At 32.8% G+C, this 15,297-nt stretch overlaps 1 protein-coding gene across 1 annotated transcript; it reads left to right on the plus strand.

The window, feature by feature from the left end:
* Window positions 1–6,184: 6,184 nt before the first annotated feature.
* Window positions 6,185–10,311, plus strand: LOC110722428 (glutamine synthetase cytosolic isozyme). The gene is made up of 11 exons (XM_021901698.1): window positions 6,185–6,375; window positions 6,824–6,863; window positions 6,989–7,092; window positions 8,154–8,202; window positions 8,326–8,432; window positions 8,520–8,607; window positions 8,877–9,005; window positions 9,102–9,176; window positions 9,283–9,374; window positions 9,480–9,639; window positions 9,875–10,311. Exons 1-11 carry the CDS (start codon window positions 6,302–6,304, stop codon window positions 10,025–10,027), a joined length of 1,071 nt encoding a protein of 356 aa, XP_021757390.1. The 5' UTR covers window positions 6,185–6,301; the 3' UTR covers window positions 10,028–10,311.
* Window positions 10,312–15,297: the final 4,986 nt, after the last annotated feature.

Here is a 15,297-nt window from a genome sequence, read left to right on the forward strand (position 1 = left end):
GATTTAAAAAAAAATATCATCATACTAATTAAATTACGAAAAGTACAATTTTGTTCTCAAATACGCATCATATATCTATTTTATAAGGGATTTTTGTATAAATTAATGATATCGTATGTCAAAATATCCTACAACAACGAAAATTCTATGCTATAGAAAATAATTTGTATCAATATATGTATTCCGATTTTATCTCCAAAGTACAAACTAGTATTTTTAAAACCTCACACATTCAATACAGCAATGTTTGGATCCACCATTGCGTCATTCATTGTAGAATTTTCATTTCCTTACACTTGTTATATCAATACGTCTATACACACAACACATTGCATCAATAATACTATTTGACTTTTATTGCACATTTCATCAATAATAAGGCGTAGCGTGATTGCATATTTCATCACTTACAATGATTTGAATGATACAAAAAGGAAGTAAAATATAAATAAAAAATAATTATAAACAAATTATTGTTAGAACATGATTATGACCATGGAAAATATAATATTAATTGCTTAGGCCTGCCAGATAACTTCCCGAAACTTGAAACGTTAAGCTGCCCTTTATCAAGTCAAAGTTCTAAACTACAATATCTAGTAAATCTAAATTTAAACTGCAATAGTAGTTGTTGAAGTACACTATTGTAAGGAAGTCTAAATATAAAATATTCTATTTTCATCTAATGTTTGTTAATGAAATTAGCCTATATTCATTCATTAATTGAAAATTGGTACTTTTTTAATTTTCATATAGAACAAAATGTTGGGGAGATTTATTTCATATATTGAACCTGTTGGATATCACTCTTAAATTAACACGTCTACACTCCTAAACTTTATCTGAGCTACGAGTAGTTGACATTCACTTTCTCTTTTATTTTTGTTGTTAAAACTAAATTTTGTTGATTACAATTTTTTAATTAATAATGTAAATCATCTTTTAATGATTTTCCAATTTTTTTCTTATTAACAAAACTAAATGCATTTATGGTTTCCTTATATAGAGCCAATAGATTTTTATACTGATCGTTCTTTCTATCGATTCTTCATGTATGCCAGCACAATTAAAAATAAATGCATTTAGTGGTTTTGCCGTGTAAATCACAAATACAAAGAAATGCAATTATTGCAAACCTGGAAAATAATAACCCTCTATTGCTCAGGCATATGTAGATGAAATGCAATTATTGCAAACCTGGAAAATAATAACCCTCTATTGCTCAGGCATATGAAGACTGCACTCTATTTATTCTTTATTAAGGACGGACATGGGTTAAGTACTCAAATTTATATCGTTATTGGATTGGGTAACCAATAATAACAATTACTCCCTCTGTTTTATAATATTTGGGACGTTGAGGTGGACACGTAATTTAAGAAAATTACAAGTGGGTCCATTTAAAACATTTGTTTATTATATAAAGGATTCTCTTTTGTTTTTTTTTATTGTAAGAAAATAAAAAGTGGGGGAGGTGGGGGTTGTGAGGAGATAGAAAATGTAAGACTTAATTGGGTTTTGGGGTTTGTGATCCCAAAGAGAGTATAGGAAAATATTTTTTATTAGTGATCCCATTTCATATTTAGTAGCGTATCAAGTATTATGGGACGGACAAAAATGGTAACCGTGTCAAGTATTATGGGACAGAGAGAGTATAATGATACTAAAACAGGTAAGGTTCAAATACTATTGACACCAAATTGTGGCTCCTTAATATAAACCGATAACAAATCGTACATCACTACTTAATTTTGGGGTTGCATAATGAATATAAGAATTACTCGAATAAACTTACTCAAAATCATTTTGTTCCAGTTTAATAGCCTTTTTTTAAAGCCATTTTAGTCTTTTTAATATTCCAATCCCTTTCTTTAGCCCAAAATTCATAAAACATCATTTCTTTCTTTCATAACCTTAGTAAAAAAAACCAAACTAATTTGATCTACGCCGCATTGGAATTTTTGTATGAAATTACATGCATAGCCATTGAAATAAATTTTCCAATGATATATGAACTAGGGGTGAGCAAAAAAATTGGGTACCCGGTATTGGATCCGGAGCCGGTTGGGAACCGACGGATTCAAACCTGGAATTGGACCCGGCGGGACCAGTTTCAAATCCAAAAATTGGGACCCGGTTTTAACTGGGACCAGTTCCAATTCCTCACAATTTGGACCAGGTACCCAATGGGTACCCGGTATCAATAATAAAAAACCTTGGAATAAAGTATGATTAGTTTGCATGTAAGCCCAGAATATCTCTAAACCTAATCTACCTACCAAACTTCACTGCCGTTTCGCATCTCACCCTTAGCTTCTTCATTCATTTGCTAGATACTACAAATACAAGTCAACTTCTCCTTTTCTTGCTTTGATTTTTTTTTTTTTTTTTTTTTTCATTTTCATCTTTATTCATTGAATCTACTAGAATGTTGTGTTTAATTTTCATTCTTTTTTAAATTAGTTAATTTTTTGTAGATCTACTATGCTTTTAGAGTGATAATCTTGAGTTGATTTGAATTTTTGAGAATTTGGGGGTATTTTTCTTATGGTGAGGATTCATCCATGGTGTAGCTTTGTGTAATTGAGTAATGGCATGATGAAGTTGCATTGGGGGGGGTGAATTGAAGTGGTGGTGCGATGAAACAAGTGGTTTGGTGCAGGTTTTATTTAATTTTTTTTTTTTTAATTTTATGTTTGCTAAAACCGGGTACCCGGTTTAGGAATCGTTACCCATCAGTTTCGGGACCAGTTCTAGAAAACTAGGACCCGGTTTGTACGAAACCGGGACCAGTTCCAAATTTCAGGACCCGTTGCTGACTGCATCCTATTCAGGGTCAGAGATATTTGACCGGGTACCCGGTATTACTCACCACTAATATGAACAAAATATAAAAGCCTAAAACTAATACTATTGCACTTTCGACCATATTTAAAATTTACAAAAGATATTGAATAATAATCTAATTGGATTGAAAGGTAGACATTTAAAGCTTTCCAACGATACATTATATATTTATATGTCTTATTCCAACTAAGTTCGGGTTCAAAAGATATGATAAACTAGGCTTGCACGGTTTACAAAATATATTATTAAATTCATAAATAGTCTAAAATATATTCTTAGATCTCTATAGATTGTCTAAATTATAGTCTCCAATCTTTTTAATAATTGTAACATTTGATATTTTGCGCTATTCACATGAACTATTTTGCTCGTTTTTTGTGATTTATACATTGGAATAAAAACATAGTTGTGGGAAGGATAAGGGAATTTCTATCCTCAAAATATCACTTGTCGGAATTGAACCTCCAGCTTTAAGATTAGAATATTTCTTTTGATAAAATTAGAAGTGTCAATTTTGATATCTAAGTCAGGTCGGATTGGATCCATTTTAAGTTGAACCATGCTAAATTGGTGTGTCCATATAAATTAAAATTTGTATAAAATTTAGTTAAGTCATATTCAAATTAGATTGATCGGATCAATTTTTGACAAATTTAATAAAATTATAGTAACTCCATTTCTTTTTAGTCGTAACAAAAGAATGTTTTATTTTTCATAAATAATTTCCTTTGTTGCAGTAAAAAGAAATGGAAGAAGTAGGTTGGATAAAGATAGGAACCAAATAGCATCCCTATCCGTCCCATAAGTCCCAACCGTTTAGATTCCTTGGCGCAATGAAATTCATATAAAAAGATAGCTCACCGTAGAAAAGGACATCACCTTCTCAATAACCTATCTCATCTCATATCCCCCCCTAAAAAGTTGAATGACTGTTATTCCAATACAGAGCTGAAAAGATTCCATCAAATTTATGCTTTATCTATTATATTTATGGAATATCGAGAATCCATTGAATTTTATAGATTATATTGGAGTACTATTCATTAAAAGTTAAGTACAATTATTGTAGCAAACGCTTGCTCCTAATTTCTTCTTTTAAATATTTGGTTTTTGGCCTTTTTTGCTACTTTATTTTATTTCTCGTATCATTCATTGTAAAAAAGTCTCAATCTCTTGGGTCAGCAATCACACTTTCTCTTCCCCCGCCTGCCAAGTTGCGTCACCTAACAACAAGCTAACATTAACATCAAAAACATACTTCGCTTAATTAAAGATTGATCCAAAATTTTGATACTCAAGGTAAAATGTGTGCAATACTCAAGGTAATAAAATTGATCTAATAAAAAATATACAAGTTAAAAATCGAGGCTGTCCACTTAATCTCCATGATAAATGAAACTTTAGAAGTAGCGTTGTATCCTAAAACCTCTACTTGAGGTAGCGGTTTTTTCCTTTAACCACTATCTTTTAAGTAGCAGTTTTGGGATAAGCCTTCCTCATTTTCAAAGCAAAAAATTACACTTTTATCTCCGTAATAAACGAAACTTGTTTATCATGGAAATAAACTTGTATTTCCTCGAAAAGATCAATAGATAAATATACTAGTACAACATTATTTTTTTTACAATCTGAACATACTCTGCATGTGTTGGGAGTAATACAAATCGAACGAATCGATCGTTTTGATGAACTATGTTTGGCGTGGATTTCTTACCTCTCTCGCCCTATAAGGCGGTGTCGCCTTGGGAGGTAGGGCGGTGAGAAGTAAGGTCATTGTCAAAGTAATATACTCCATGCTATTCCTACCTTAACCCACATGCCTGGCCAGGCGGGCAGGCTTGAGTGAGGCCCGGGTAGTGATTTTCAGCGGTTTTGACCCCGTGTTCATAACCTATAAATACCCATTGTGCCTATTCATTATATCATATACGAAAAATGCAGAGTACTGTGAAACCCTAAACACAAAGTCAATCCTACAGAGATCTTAGCAGTTCTTGAAGTAATTCCAACCTTCCAATCAAGGTACGGAATTGGAAGGTAGCTGTGTTACCCTTGGGGAGCATTCGTCACTGAGAGCCTCGTACCGGTGGTGGCGAAATATGCTTCTAGGGCAGTCGTAAAACACGTCACAACTTATATGAGATATACAATTGAGTATTGTATTTTTGCCCTAATTTTTCTATTATTATATACTCAGGTGTTGTTTGGCTGCCTTTAATTTCCATAGACACTCAAATTTTCTATGAATTTTCTTTTGATCATGCTGTTTGGTTGGCATTAAAAAACAAAAATGGAGGAAGTCATAATTCATGGAAAGTTCAACTTCCTACAAATTAAAACATGAGAATTTGTTTACCACCCTATCCTTGGTCATTCACAATTCCTAGAATTTACAAATTCCCATATGATAACGAAACACATTTGTTTAATTCCTAGAAAAAAATTATAGAGGAATTGATTTCCCATGAACTAGAATTATCATGGGAATTTATTTGCTACCTCAACCAAACAAGGTATCATTTCTTTTTTAAAGTGACATACTAACATTTTTCATTGAAGTTGAGACATATGTTTTTAACATTAGTATCTTTTATTGTATTATTATAAATATTAATGAAATTTGATAGTATGAAAAGTAATTAGTCAAATCCAATATGCACTATATGATTATTGAATAATACATAAAGTCATAGGCAGGTGTTAAAAACTAATCCGATCAACTCTAACCAATTTGACCCGAGAAAATCCAATTACAATTCCAACTTGTATGGACATGATAATATAGCATGACTAAACTTTGAAATAGGCCCAATCTGACCTGGTTTTATCGAACCTAATCTAAGTACTCGAATTGGCACATCTAATTATGGATCATATGATTATATCAATAAAGAGTATTAAAATTATAAACATTGATATTATAACACTCTATATGACTATGACAATATTATTAAAGAGATCAAATCAGTAAAAATCAAATCGTTCCAACTAGTGGTATCAAAACATGACTCAACCGGCTTAATCCTAAATCGACCTGAAAAAGATCCAATTCAAATTTCAACTCACATAAACATTACAATTTAACATAACTTAAATTTGAAATTAGAGCTGGTCTGACCTTACTAAACCCAACCCAACCTTATCGAACCCGACCTGACTATCGAATTCACACCTCTAGTTATAATCAAACAAAATCAAGGAATGATCCATCCCATCCATAATCGATTCGGTTCGGTTCAAAGCCGAACCCACACCCCGATTTGACAGCTCTTTGCCGTATTAACGACTTCCTCCCACTATTCTATTCAATAAATAATCATAATTTTTCTCTATAAAAATAGAACTTCTCCACGTCTCTGAAAATCATATTCTGAAAGTCCCATAAAAAGAGAAAGATCTCTTTATTATTTTCCAATCAATCAACCAAATTTTTTCATCCAAATCCCAAAAAAACATGTCACTTCTTTCAGATCTCGTTAACCTTAATCTCTCAGATTCCACTGATAAGGTGATTGCTGAGTACATATGGTCAGTTTCCTCACTTCTACACACCATGTTTTTCACAATATCAAGCTTTTTCTTTCTGTACTTATTTTTGTTTTTTGTTCCTATGTTCTTGCTGATTTTTACCCTTCATTAAAAAAAAAAAGATAAAAAAAAAAAAAAAAATCATAAAATTATTTACACTGATATATTTGTTTGGCCTATTATGTCCTATTTGTTCTGTTCTTGCTTTTTTTTTTTTTTTTTTTTTTTTTTTTTTGAACAATTGAAAGTGCCAATAATTCCAAGAAGTATTTTATACTAATTTACATTATGCCCTTTATTGTGTACATTATTTTTCACCAAACTGTTAGTATTGGCAACAAAATATGTAAATAATTAGTGGGGTTTTAGGCAGGTCAAATTTAGTAGTAATTTTTTTTTGTTAAATCTTTGGAATACTCTGAAATCATGTGTTGTTAATTTATTTCAGGATTGGTGGATCTGGTATGGACATGAGAAGTAAAGCAAGAGTAAGGATTACCTTGTTATATTTTTGGACATTAAACATAAAACCCATCATTTTTTTAGAAAAAATATTTATTTAGAAAGTTGGCAAAAAAATTCTAATTTTGTTTTTATACATGGTTTTGTATAGACACTCAATGGACCAGTTTCTGATCCAAAAGAGTTGCCAAAATGGAATTATGATGGATCTAGCACTGGTCAAGCTCCTGGTGAAGACAGTGAAGTCATTCTCTAGTATGTTCTTTTATGTTTTACTCTGTACTTTACTTCCCTTTCTTTTAAGTAATTCCTAATTCATGTTTCGCCGATTCCAAATTAGTTGACACGTTTATTTTATCACATTTGCTAATGCATATATGTAGCCGCATTTATGCCTAACTCTTGATAGTAAATGTTATAAAAAGTTACAAGTCTAACAAGATATCACATGATTATGTTTTTTCTAATCTATAAATTACAAACAAAAGCTAATCAAAGTAGGAAGTACATTTAAAATGCTATTTGTTCGTACCATTTATTTGGTTGTGCATTCAATATGTTAAACTACAAAATTATTTGTTTAGTGAATCACAAATCTTGTATTTACAAAAAAAACTAAATAATTAAAAAAAAAAAAAAAAAAAAAAAAAAAAAAAAAAAAAAAACTAGGTAGTTATATTAAGAGAGCTTTGAGATGATGACATGAATTATATACGAAGTACAACATATGGTATGAATGATTCTTGCTCCTCTTAGTTTGAACTGGACCCTGACGTCCCTCAACCATATGCACCAGTAGTACCTGTAAAACATACCTATTGACACAAAAATAATATACACCATTTAAGTAGAGAGGACAGCAATATGACTCAAATATGTCTGAATGTTCATTAAACTATGTGTAATTGTCAATCATATTCTTAATTCAATGCTTGATAGGTCACTGTTGCGAACTTTGGCCCTACTCGAATTCAAATATTGCCCAAACAATCATGTTATTATAGTTTTAGTGGTCCATGAGTTTATTGTTGGCTTGTTGTCTTGGTTCAAAGGAAGTTTTAGAGCTCAATTATCGCTTTCGTATCCTAACATTTTAGGAGAAGATAGGGACAGGAAGATGATCCCTTGTAGTGAAATAGTATTTGGAAATAATGTTTTGTTTTTTTATATTTTTTGGAAATTTTTTTTCTTGTAAATTTATCTGTGAGGTAGTTGTTTTAATAATGGATTTATTTAATTCTAGCCCACCTGATAATCAGGTTTGCATTGGTCTCAGTTGATTATTCATTTTTAACTTTGTTTTGTTTTTGAATTAGCCCACAAGCTATCTTCAAAGATCCATTCAGGAGAGGCAACAATATTCTTGTAAGTTTTCCCTTTTTTTTCTATTGTGTTAAACATTTTTTACTTTCTTTTCTAGCATAAATTTGTTTGTAATTAAGCTATATATGGTATGTACAACAATTTACATCCTGGTTCTGGCACCAGGTTATGTGCGATGCATACACTCCCCAAGGAGAACCAATCCCAACCAACAAGAGACACGATGCTGCAAAGATATTCAGCCATCCAGATGTCGCTACTGAAGTGCCTTGGTAAAATTATTTGCAATGGTGCTTGGCTAATTCTTGTTTTGATATTCTTCATGAAATTATAATCTTGTCTTGTTGTGAAATGCACAGGTATGGTATTGAACAGGAGTACACCTTGCTGCAAAAGGATGTTAATTGGCCCATTGGCTGGCCTGTAGGAGGTTTTCCAGGTCCACAGGTGATTTGACTTGCTCAATTATTTGGTTGTGCTTTCTGCAAAGAAATATGAGCAGGACACAGCCAAAATGAAGTATAGACAAGAATAGCTTTTTTATTTTTTGCAAGAAGAAAACAGGTTTAGGCAATCTATGGATGAAATTTATTTCTTGTCTAGAATTGCAATGCAACTTGCTTCTTGTTGTGTCTTCTGGTTTCGACGTCACTAAAATTATAATTCGCTAATGAAGGGCTGCTAATAATGTGACTACTTGGGCGTATTGTATACAGGGCCCCTACTACTGTGGTGTTGGTGCTGATAAAGCTTTTGGAAGGGATATTGTTGATGCACACTACAAGGCTTGCCTTTATGCAGGAGTTAACATTAGTGGAATCAATGGAGAAGTGATGCCAGGGCAGGTAAAGTGAATAATGCTTTCGATAACTGCACAACCTGTGAAACTTGACTTTGTGTTTGCTCCTGTGTTTAAACTCTCTATCTTTATCTTTCTGTAGTGGGAATTCCAAGTCGGTCCATCAGTTGGAATCTCTGCTGGAGATGAGTTGTGGGTAGCTCGTTACATTTTGGAGGTATTTTAACAACATATGCATTCATCTTAAGTGAATTTGCATTTTCTTAGTATAGAACATAATTTCGAATGTCAATATGAAATGTCCATTGGTTGTATGTTGACAGAGGATTACTGAGATTGCTGGAGTGGCTCTTTCTTTTGATCCAAAGCCAATTCCAGGTGATTGGAATGGTGCTGGTGCTCACACAAACTACAGGTACTTGATTTTTACATTTATCATTTCATGTACTATTTGTATATACGGAGTAATGTTTTTGCAATGTTAAATAAGTATCACTAAAGGGCAATTTGATGATTGTAGCACAAAGTCCATGAGGGAAGATGGTGGCTATGAAATCATTAAACAAGCTATTGAGAATCTTGGATTAAGGCACAAGGAACACATTGCTGCTTATGGTGAAGGAAATGAACGCCGGCTCACTGGTAAACACGAAACAGCCAGCATTTCAACCTTCTTGTGGGTAAGTGTTAATTCTTTTTCACTAAGTGTGTCAATCTCAGAGTGTTATCCTTATTTATACTGCATTATATTATTCCTTGTTTTAGTTGTAATTACAGTTTCTGCAGTATTGTTAGTATTTACCTTTTCTTTTCATCCTGTTTTTGTATTTGATCAATTGCCAGCCCTGTTAATGTTATTGTCACATAAAATGAGGGTAGACTTCTCAGCAAAATTGAATTCTTAATTACCTGCAGGGAGTAGCCAACCGAGGTGCATCAGTTCGTGTTGGACGAGACACTGAAAAGGAGGGAAAAGGATATTTCGAGGACAGGAGGCCGGCTTCTAACATGGACCCTTACGTCGTCACTTCCATGATTGCAGAAACCACCATTCTTTGGAAACCATAGAGTACCAAGCTTCAAGCTTTAACCACCCTTTCTATATTAAGTCATTTGCTTTAAACCAGCAGCTGTCTACTCAAGCTGTTAGGATTTTGCGTCTATTTTTCGATTTTCTATACATACTGGCCATTGTGTAAATCATTGCTTTGCTTAAGCTGCTTTACACGCTAAATAACACCAATTCCTTGCACTAATTAGTTCCTAAAAATTGTTGTATCTTTTTCCTTCAAAACAAATATTGAAGAAATAAAATATTTTATAGGGCTATTTGCCTATTTCTACTGCTGTAATTATGCTGTTAATTATATGATTTTTCACAAAATAAACCCATTAGTATGTTTCAACTAACCAATATATAATGTTTAACACCCTAACCAATATTTAATATTTTTTAGTAAGCTTTAGGATAATATCATTACTTTCACACTTTTAATTTATTCTTCCCAAAGCAACTTTATGAATAAAACATAAGTCATTTTCATTTATAATAAGGCAGCAACTTTTGTGGTGTGGCTACACACCGTGTGGCCAGCTACACACAAGTAACCCTTAACCAAGTAATTTCCAACTGACCGAATAAGTCCTAACCGACCTAGTAACCTCCTGACTAAGTAACCCCTGAACGCCCAAGTAACCTCCGACCAAGTAAACCTTATACGTTGTTATACAAAGTGTCGAGAAAGTTGTAGAAACCCGAATTCATCATCATCAAAAAAAAAAAAAAAAAATAAATAAATTTAATCGATTGAATTTACAAATTAACTCAAATTGAGGGGAAAAAAATGAAAAAATAAATTGACAATGCAAGTTGTGTAAGGTAGAATAGAGAGAGTTAAAGGTTGTAAAAATGGCAGAAAATTGAGGAAAAAGAGGAGAGAGAAGATGGAAACCTGCAGAGATCATTGAGGAGTTCTTAAGGAGGAAGGCCATTACCTCAACTCCAACCCCACCAAACCAACCGAGAAACCCACCAAACAAACCCAGAAACCTAACAATTTGAATCGAAATTGGGGCTTTGAGGTTCGGAATTGCTTGAAAATTTTGTTGAAAATCGCACGTAAAAATCCCAAAAATGATTTGGAGGTTTTCAAATTACTTACTCTTTGTGTAAATTTTTTGCATGAATATGTTGTATGTTGTAACAATCATCCTCATGGAAGGTAGGAGAGAGAATACATTGAGGAGTGAGAAGTGGGAAACCCAAAAAATAAAAAAAAATGTGGTTGGCCACACGATTGGCCAGCTTTATGCGTTGATTGAAGTGCGCCTACTTAAGCATGTGTGAATATGCTTGACAATCATATACAATTAGGGACAAAGAAAGTAGGGAGCCACCAACAAGTTTTTAAGGAACTTGTAAACCGTTCACGGATCATTTAAGACAACCACGAATTAGGGACAACGAAAGGCAACAACGATTGACCCATGAAGGTTATATGTCATTCATAATCCATGAGATTACTAACTCTATATGGTTCGGAACACGAAAGGAGTATCGGGGATGATGGTACAAAGTGAGTCATGGAGTCGCATTCTCCCGTATTGGCCTCTACTCGATTTTTATAGTGAAAAGTATTTCCTGCGATCTCAAAGGCATACAAACAAAGATTCAATTCGCTCCAAACTAGATTAGGCTAATTTTGTTGAATATTAATGCACACATAATTCTAAATATTTGTGACCACTTGATTAAACAACAAGATTAAAAAAGAACCTAAAACAGTCGTCCAAATTATCTTATTAGTCGTGATATTCAATTACAATATTCCCTTTTAACATGCAATATGGTGATCAACAATATCAATAGAATAAACATAATATTGAAAGCATTTTAACCATAATATCATTAGACAAATCATCATTATCATAATAACAAACCTAAACATGATACTAGCTATATAAAATAAATAAGTGAAACCAAATTTTTGGGATTTTTGGTGGTGTTATAATAAACTTTTTTTTTTTTTTTGGTGTTATAATCAAAATCGTGACTTTTTGTTGGTGTTATTTTCTAATTTTTCCTTATATTAATTAATTACTCATATTACGCGCTGCTTTAAATTGCTACATATATAAATAGTTAGTAACTTCAATAAAAAATATAAATTGAATTGAAAGAATTAAATTAAAAGAATTAGAAAAATTGATTTCACCTTTGGGATTATACCTTCAAACCTTAGTAAAAAAGATAGAACCTTCGGATCTTGTTTTGGTCTTTGAATTACTTGAACATGATTAGAAATATAGCTAAGAACAATAAAAATTGTATGTCATAACCTTTAAGTCTGAGCCTTTTGGATTTTTGAGAAGAAAAATGATTATCAGGATCTTGAAATCGCCTCCTTCAAAACAGATATTAGGGAGGAATTTATAGCCTTAAAATCGAGTGAAGATTAGAATTTAGAAAAGAAGATAGAATTTAGAAAACGTATTGTGCGGGTCAGCAATTTTGCAATTTTTGTTTTTATCATAAATTTTGATCCAAAACTTGGAATAAGATAAATAATATATCATTGGAAAACTCTGGAAGTCTACTTTCCAATTCAATTGGAATCAGATTGATATATTTTGTGGAATAAAAGATATTGTCGGATCAATTTTTGATAGAGTTCAGTATTTCGATCATATTTAATTCGTTATAACTCGGAATTGGGATTATGATATATCATTGGAATGCTTATTTCAAAGGCTATCCTACTATCTAAGATTTAGATAATTAAAAATTATGAGGCACGAAAATCAGTTTATTTGGTTTTGGGCTGCAATTATGAAAAGATAAATTTGGCTAATTATTATGAATTTTGGGCTAAAAAAGAGGTTTGGGCTTATGAAATGGCTAAAATGGCTTAGATAACATAATAATGGGCTAGAACAAAAGGTTTGTTCAAGTAATTCCATCACGCGAACTGGACCAAATTAGACAATGGGTTGTTTCGTTATCGGGCTTTGGTCGGGGAGACATTTTTAGGTGTCTACACAAGCCCCATATGAAAGTTTGTCATAATGGGGTAACTTTTGATCTTTCTATGGAAATTTTACCATCGATTATCGTACACTATCTATTATTTAAAATTTGTCCTAGTTTAGAATTATTTGCATTGATTTGACATAAACTCCATTTAGAATAACAGCTGCACGGGGACCCCAATTTGGCGAAATAAATTAATCACTTAGTCTCAAAAAATGTTATTAGCGATCAAACGTCTTCGGTTCATAATAATTTTTCATTCTTGCTACATGTTTACTAATAAGTTTATAATAATTATAAGTTATGTTTGTTTGATATTATCTTCAACAATGTTTTCTAATTAACAGAAATAGGTTGTTTTTGTATCGTTCTAGGAAAGAGCTTTTAGAGCTGTATAGTAGAGTAAGTTGAATTTTAGTTTGGTTGGTTAATTAAATATGTATTTCTTAGAGTATTAGTGTGTACGTGTGAACATGGAATGCATGGTAATGTGTCTTCTTTAACCAACAACTACTCATTTTCCTTTCATAGTTTCGCAAATTTCAAATAGCCTTTTTAAAAGTTGGTCCCTTCACTTTCATTCTTTCTCGCTTTGCATATTTCATAAATATATACTTGATTGCTTATTAGTTTGAAAAATTATTTTTCATGAAACAAACCTTTATCTCTATCCCTCCTTCCTTATCTAATGATTTAACAAAATTTAGGAAGTTAATCAGTTGACACACCCCCTCTTTTAAATCCCCCTTCTAACCTTTTTTCATCTTCCTTTACATTTTAGTACTTAACTTATATGATTATATGATTTTACAAAATTTAGAATCTTTTCAAAAATTACTATTTACTAATCTTTGATTACATATGTACTAAAGATGGTCATTTGAAAAGTGATTCATCTCTTTCACTTTCCTCAAAGCCCTTCACGTTTTTCTTTCTTTTTTTAACATTCCTAATTTCTCTCCATCTTCCTCCTCCAGAGCCTTTAATTCATCTCTTTCACAATTGATACTAAGAATGGTCTCTTGAATCACCTCTTCCTTCCTCTATTTCCCTAAACCTCACTCTCTTCATTTCCCTTTATCTCCTCTGTGGCTTTGTCTCCGTGCTCCCTCTTTTTAATAATTGCTTTGAATATATTAGCTCATACTTTTTCTGTCACACTCTTTCTTTCTTTCCCAATCCTTTATTTTGTCCCTATTTCATCTTCTAAAAGGCTTTGAAAATTGTTGGTTCCATTTGCTCCATGTCTCCTAGCCCCTCCCCCTGACCTTCTATATCAATGAAGGCAAGGCAGCTAAATCTTATTTTAGTGAAATGTGCATGTATTGGATACTTAATTATGATTGTATGATTTTTTTGCACAATGTGTAATAGTTTAATTATGGATTAGCTTAGAATGGTAAGCAAGCTAATTTTGCAGGTTATTGATATAATCAAGCTAATTATTGATACGAAGTATAACATCCGCCTAAAACTTCGTGCCCCATCATCACCGTTTTTACCCACGGGCTTGGCTTTTCTAGCTCTATTGCCCGACGCCTGTAATGAGCTCTCGAGCGTCCATCTCGCAATGTTGCCAGCGCATCTCGTCAATGAGCTATCGAGCATCCAGGTCTCTAACCTGGTTGGCCGATTCACCTTCCCTCCGGCGTCGACTTACAGTAAAGTGTTGGTTGGGCTCTATGCGGACATGTGATATGACATGTAGAGGAGATTGATGACGTTTTCCAAATCGACAATGGATGGACCTAGCTGCACCAAAGGGCTATGCCCTACGTTTTTGTCCTCCACTTCGTCGGGAAACTTCATGGTATTGTGCCCCTGATTGTTTTGTGACGTTTGGCGTCCTTGATCTAGCAGATTAGCATGAATTTAAAGAACATGAGTAAATTTTCTTCAAAAATTCAAAAAAAATACGAGCAGATTTTTCTGCGCACTTCTTCCACCACTACACATCAACTATTAACATTGATGTTGTCCATCAAATGCGAATGATCCACCCTTATTTTCCGAGCCCCTGATATTTCGTCCTCATAGACACTCCTCAAGTGTTTCTCCAACACATGGTATCCTGATATACTATCCCACCCTCTTTGTATCACTCCTTTGTGAACTTACTCCTACAAAAGTGAAAATTATTCTTGTATTACTGCCTCTAATAATTTAGTATTCTTGATTTTCTTGTGCTCTCTTCTTTCTAGTGCTCGTCATCCAAGATTTTTTTTCCTATTATTTTTCTTGCTTATTTTTCCTAATATTTTCGCATTCTCTATGTCTTTGCTTTCAATACTCAGCCGTTCAAACTACA

The sequence above is a fragment of the Chenopodium quinoa genome, unplaced genomic scaffold (assembly GCF_001683475.1).
Source record: "Chenopodium quinoa cultivar QQ74 unplaced genomic scaffold, ASM168347v1, whole genome shotgun sequence".
Taxonomy (NCBI): Eukaryota; Viridiplantae; Streptophyta; class Magnoliopsida; order Caryophyllales; family Amaranthaceae; genus Chenopodium; species Chenopodium quinoa.

Excerpts from the sequence above, each read along its gene's own strand:
- LOC110722428 (XM_021901698.1), top strand. The coding sequence starts at position 6,302 with ATGTCACTTCTTTCAGATCTCGTTAACCTTAATCTCTCAGATTCCACT. Across the intron at positions 9,177-9,282 it reads TAGCTCGTTACATTTTGGAG|AGGATTACTGAGATTGCTGG; the intron begins GTATTTTAACAA and ends GTATGTTGACAG. Across the intron at positions 9,640-9,874 it reads GCATTTCAACCTTCTTGTGG|GGAGTAGCCAACCGAGGTGC; the intron begins GTAAGTGTTAAT and ends AATTACCTGCAG.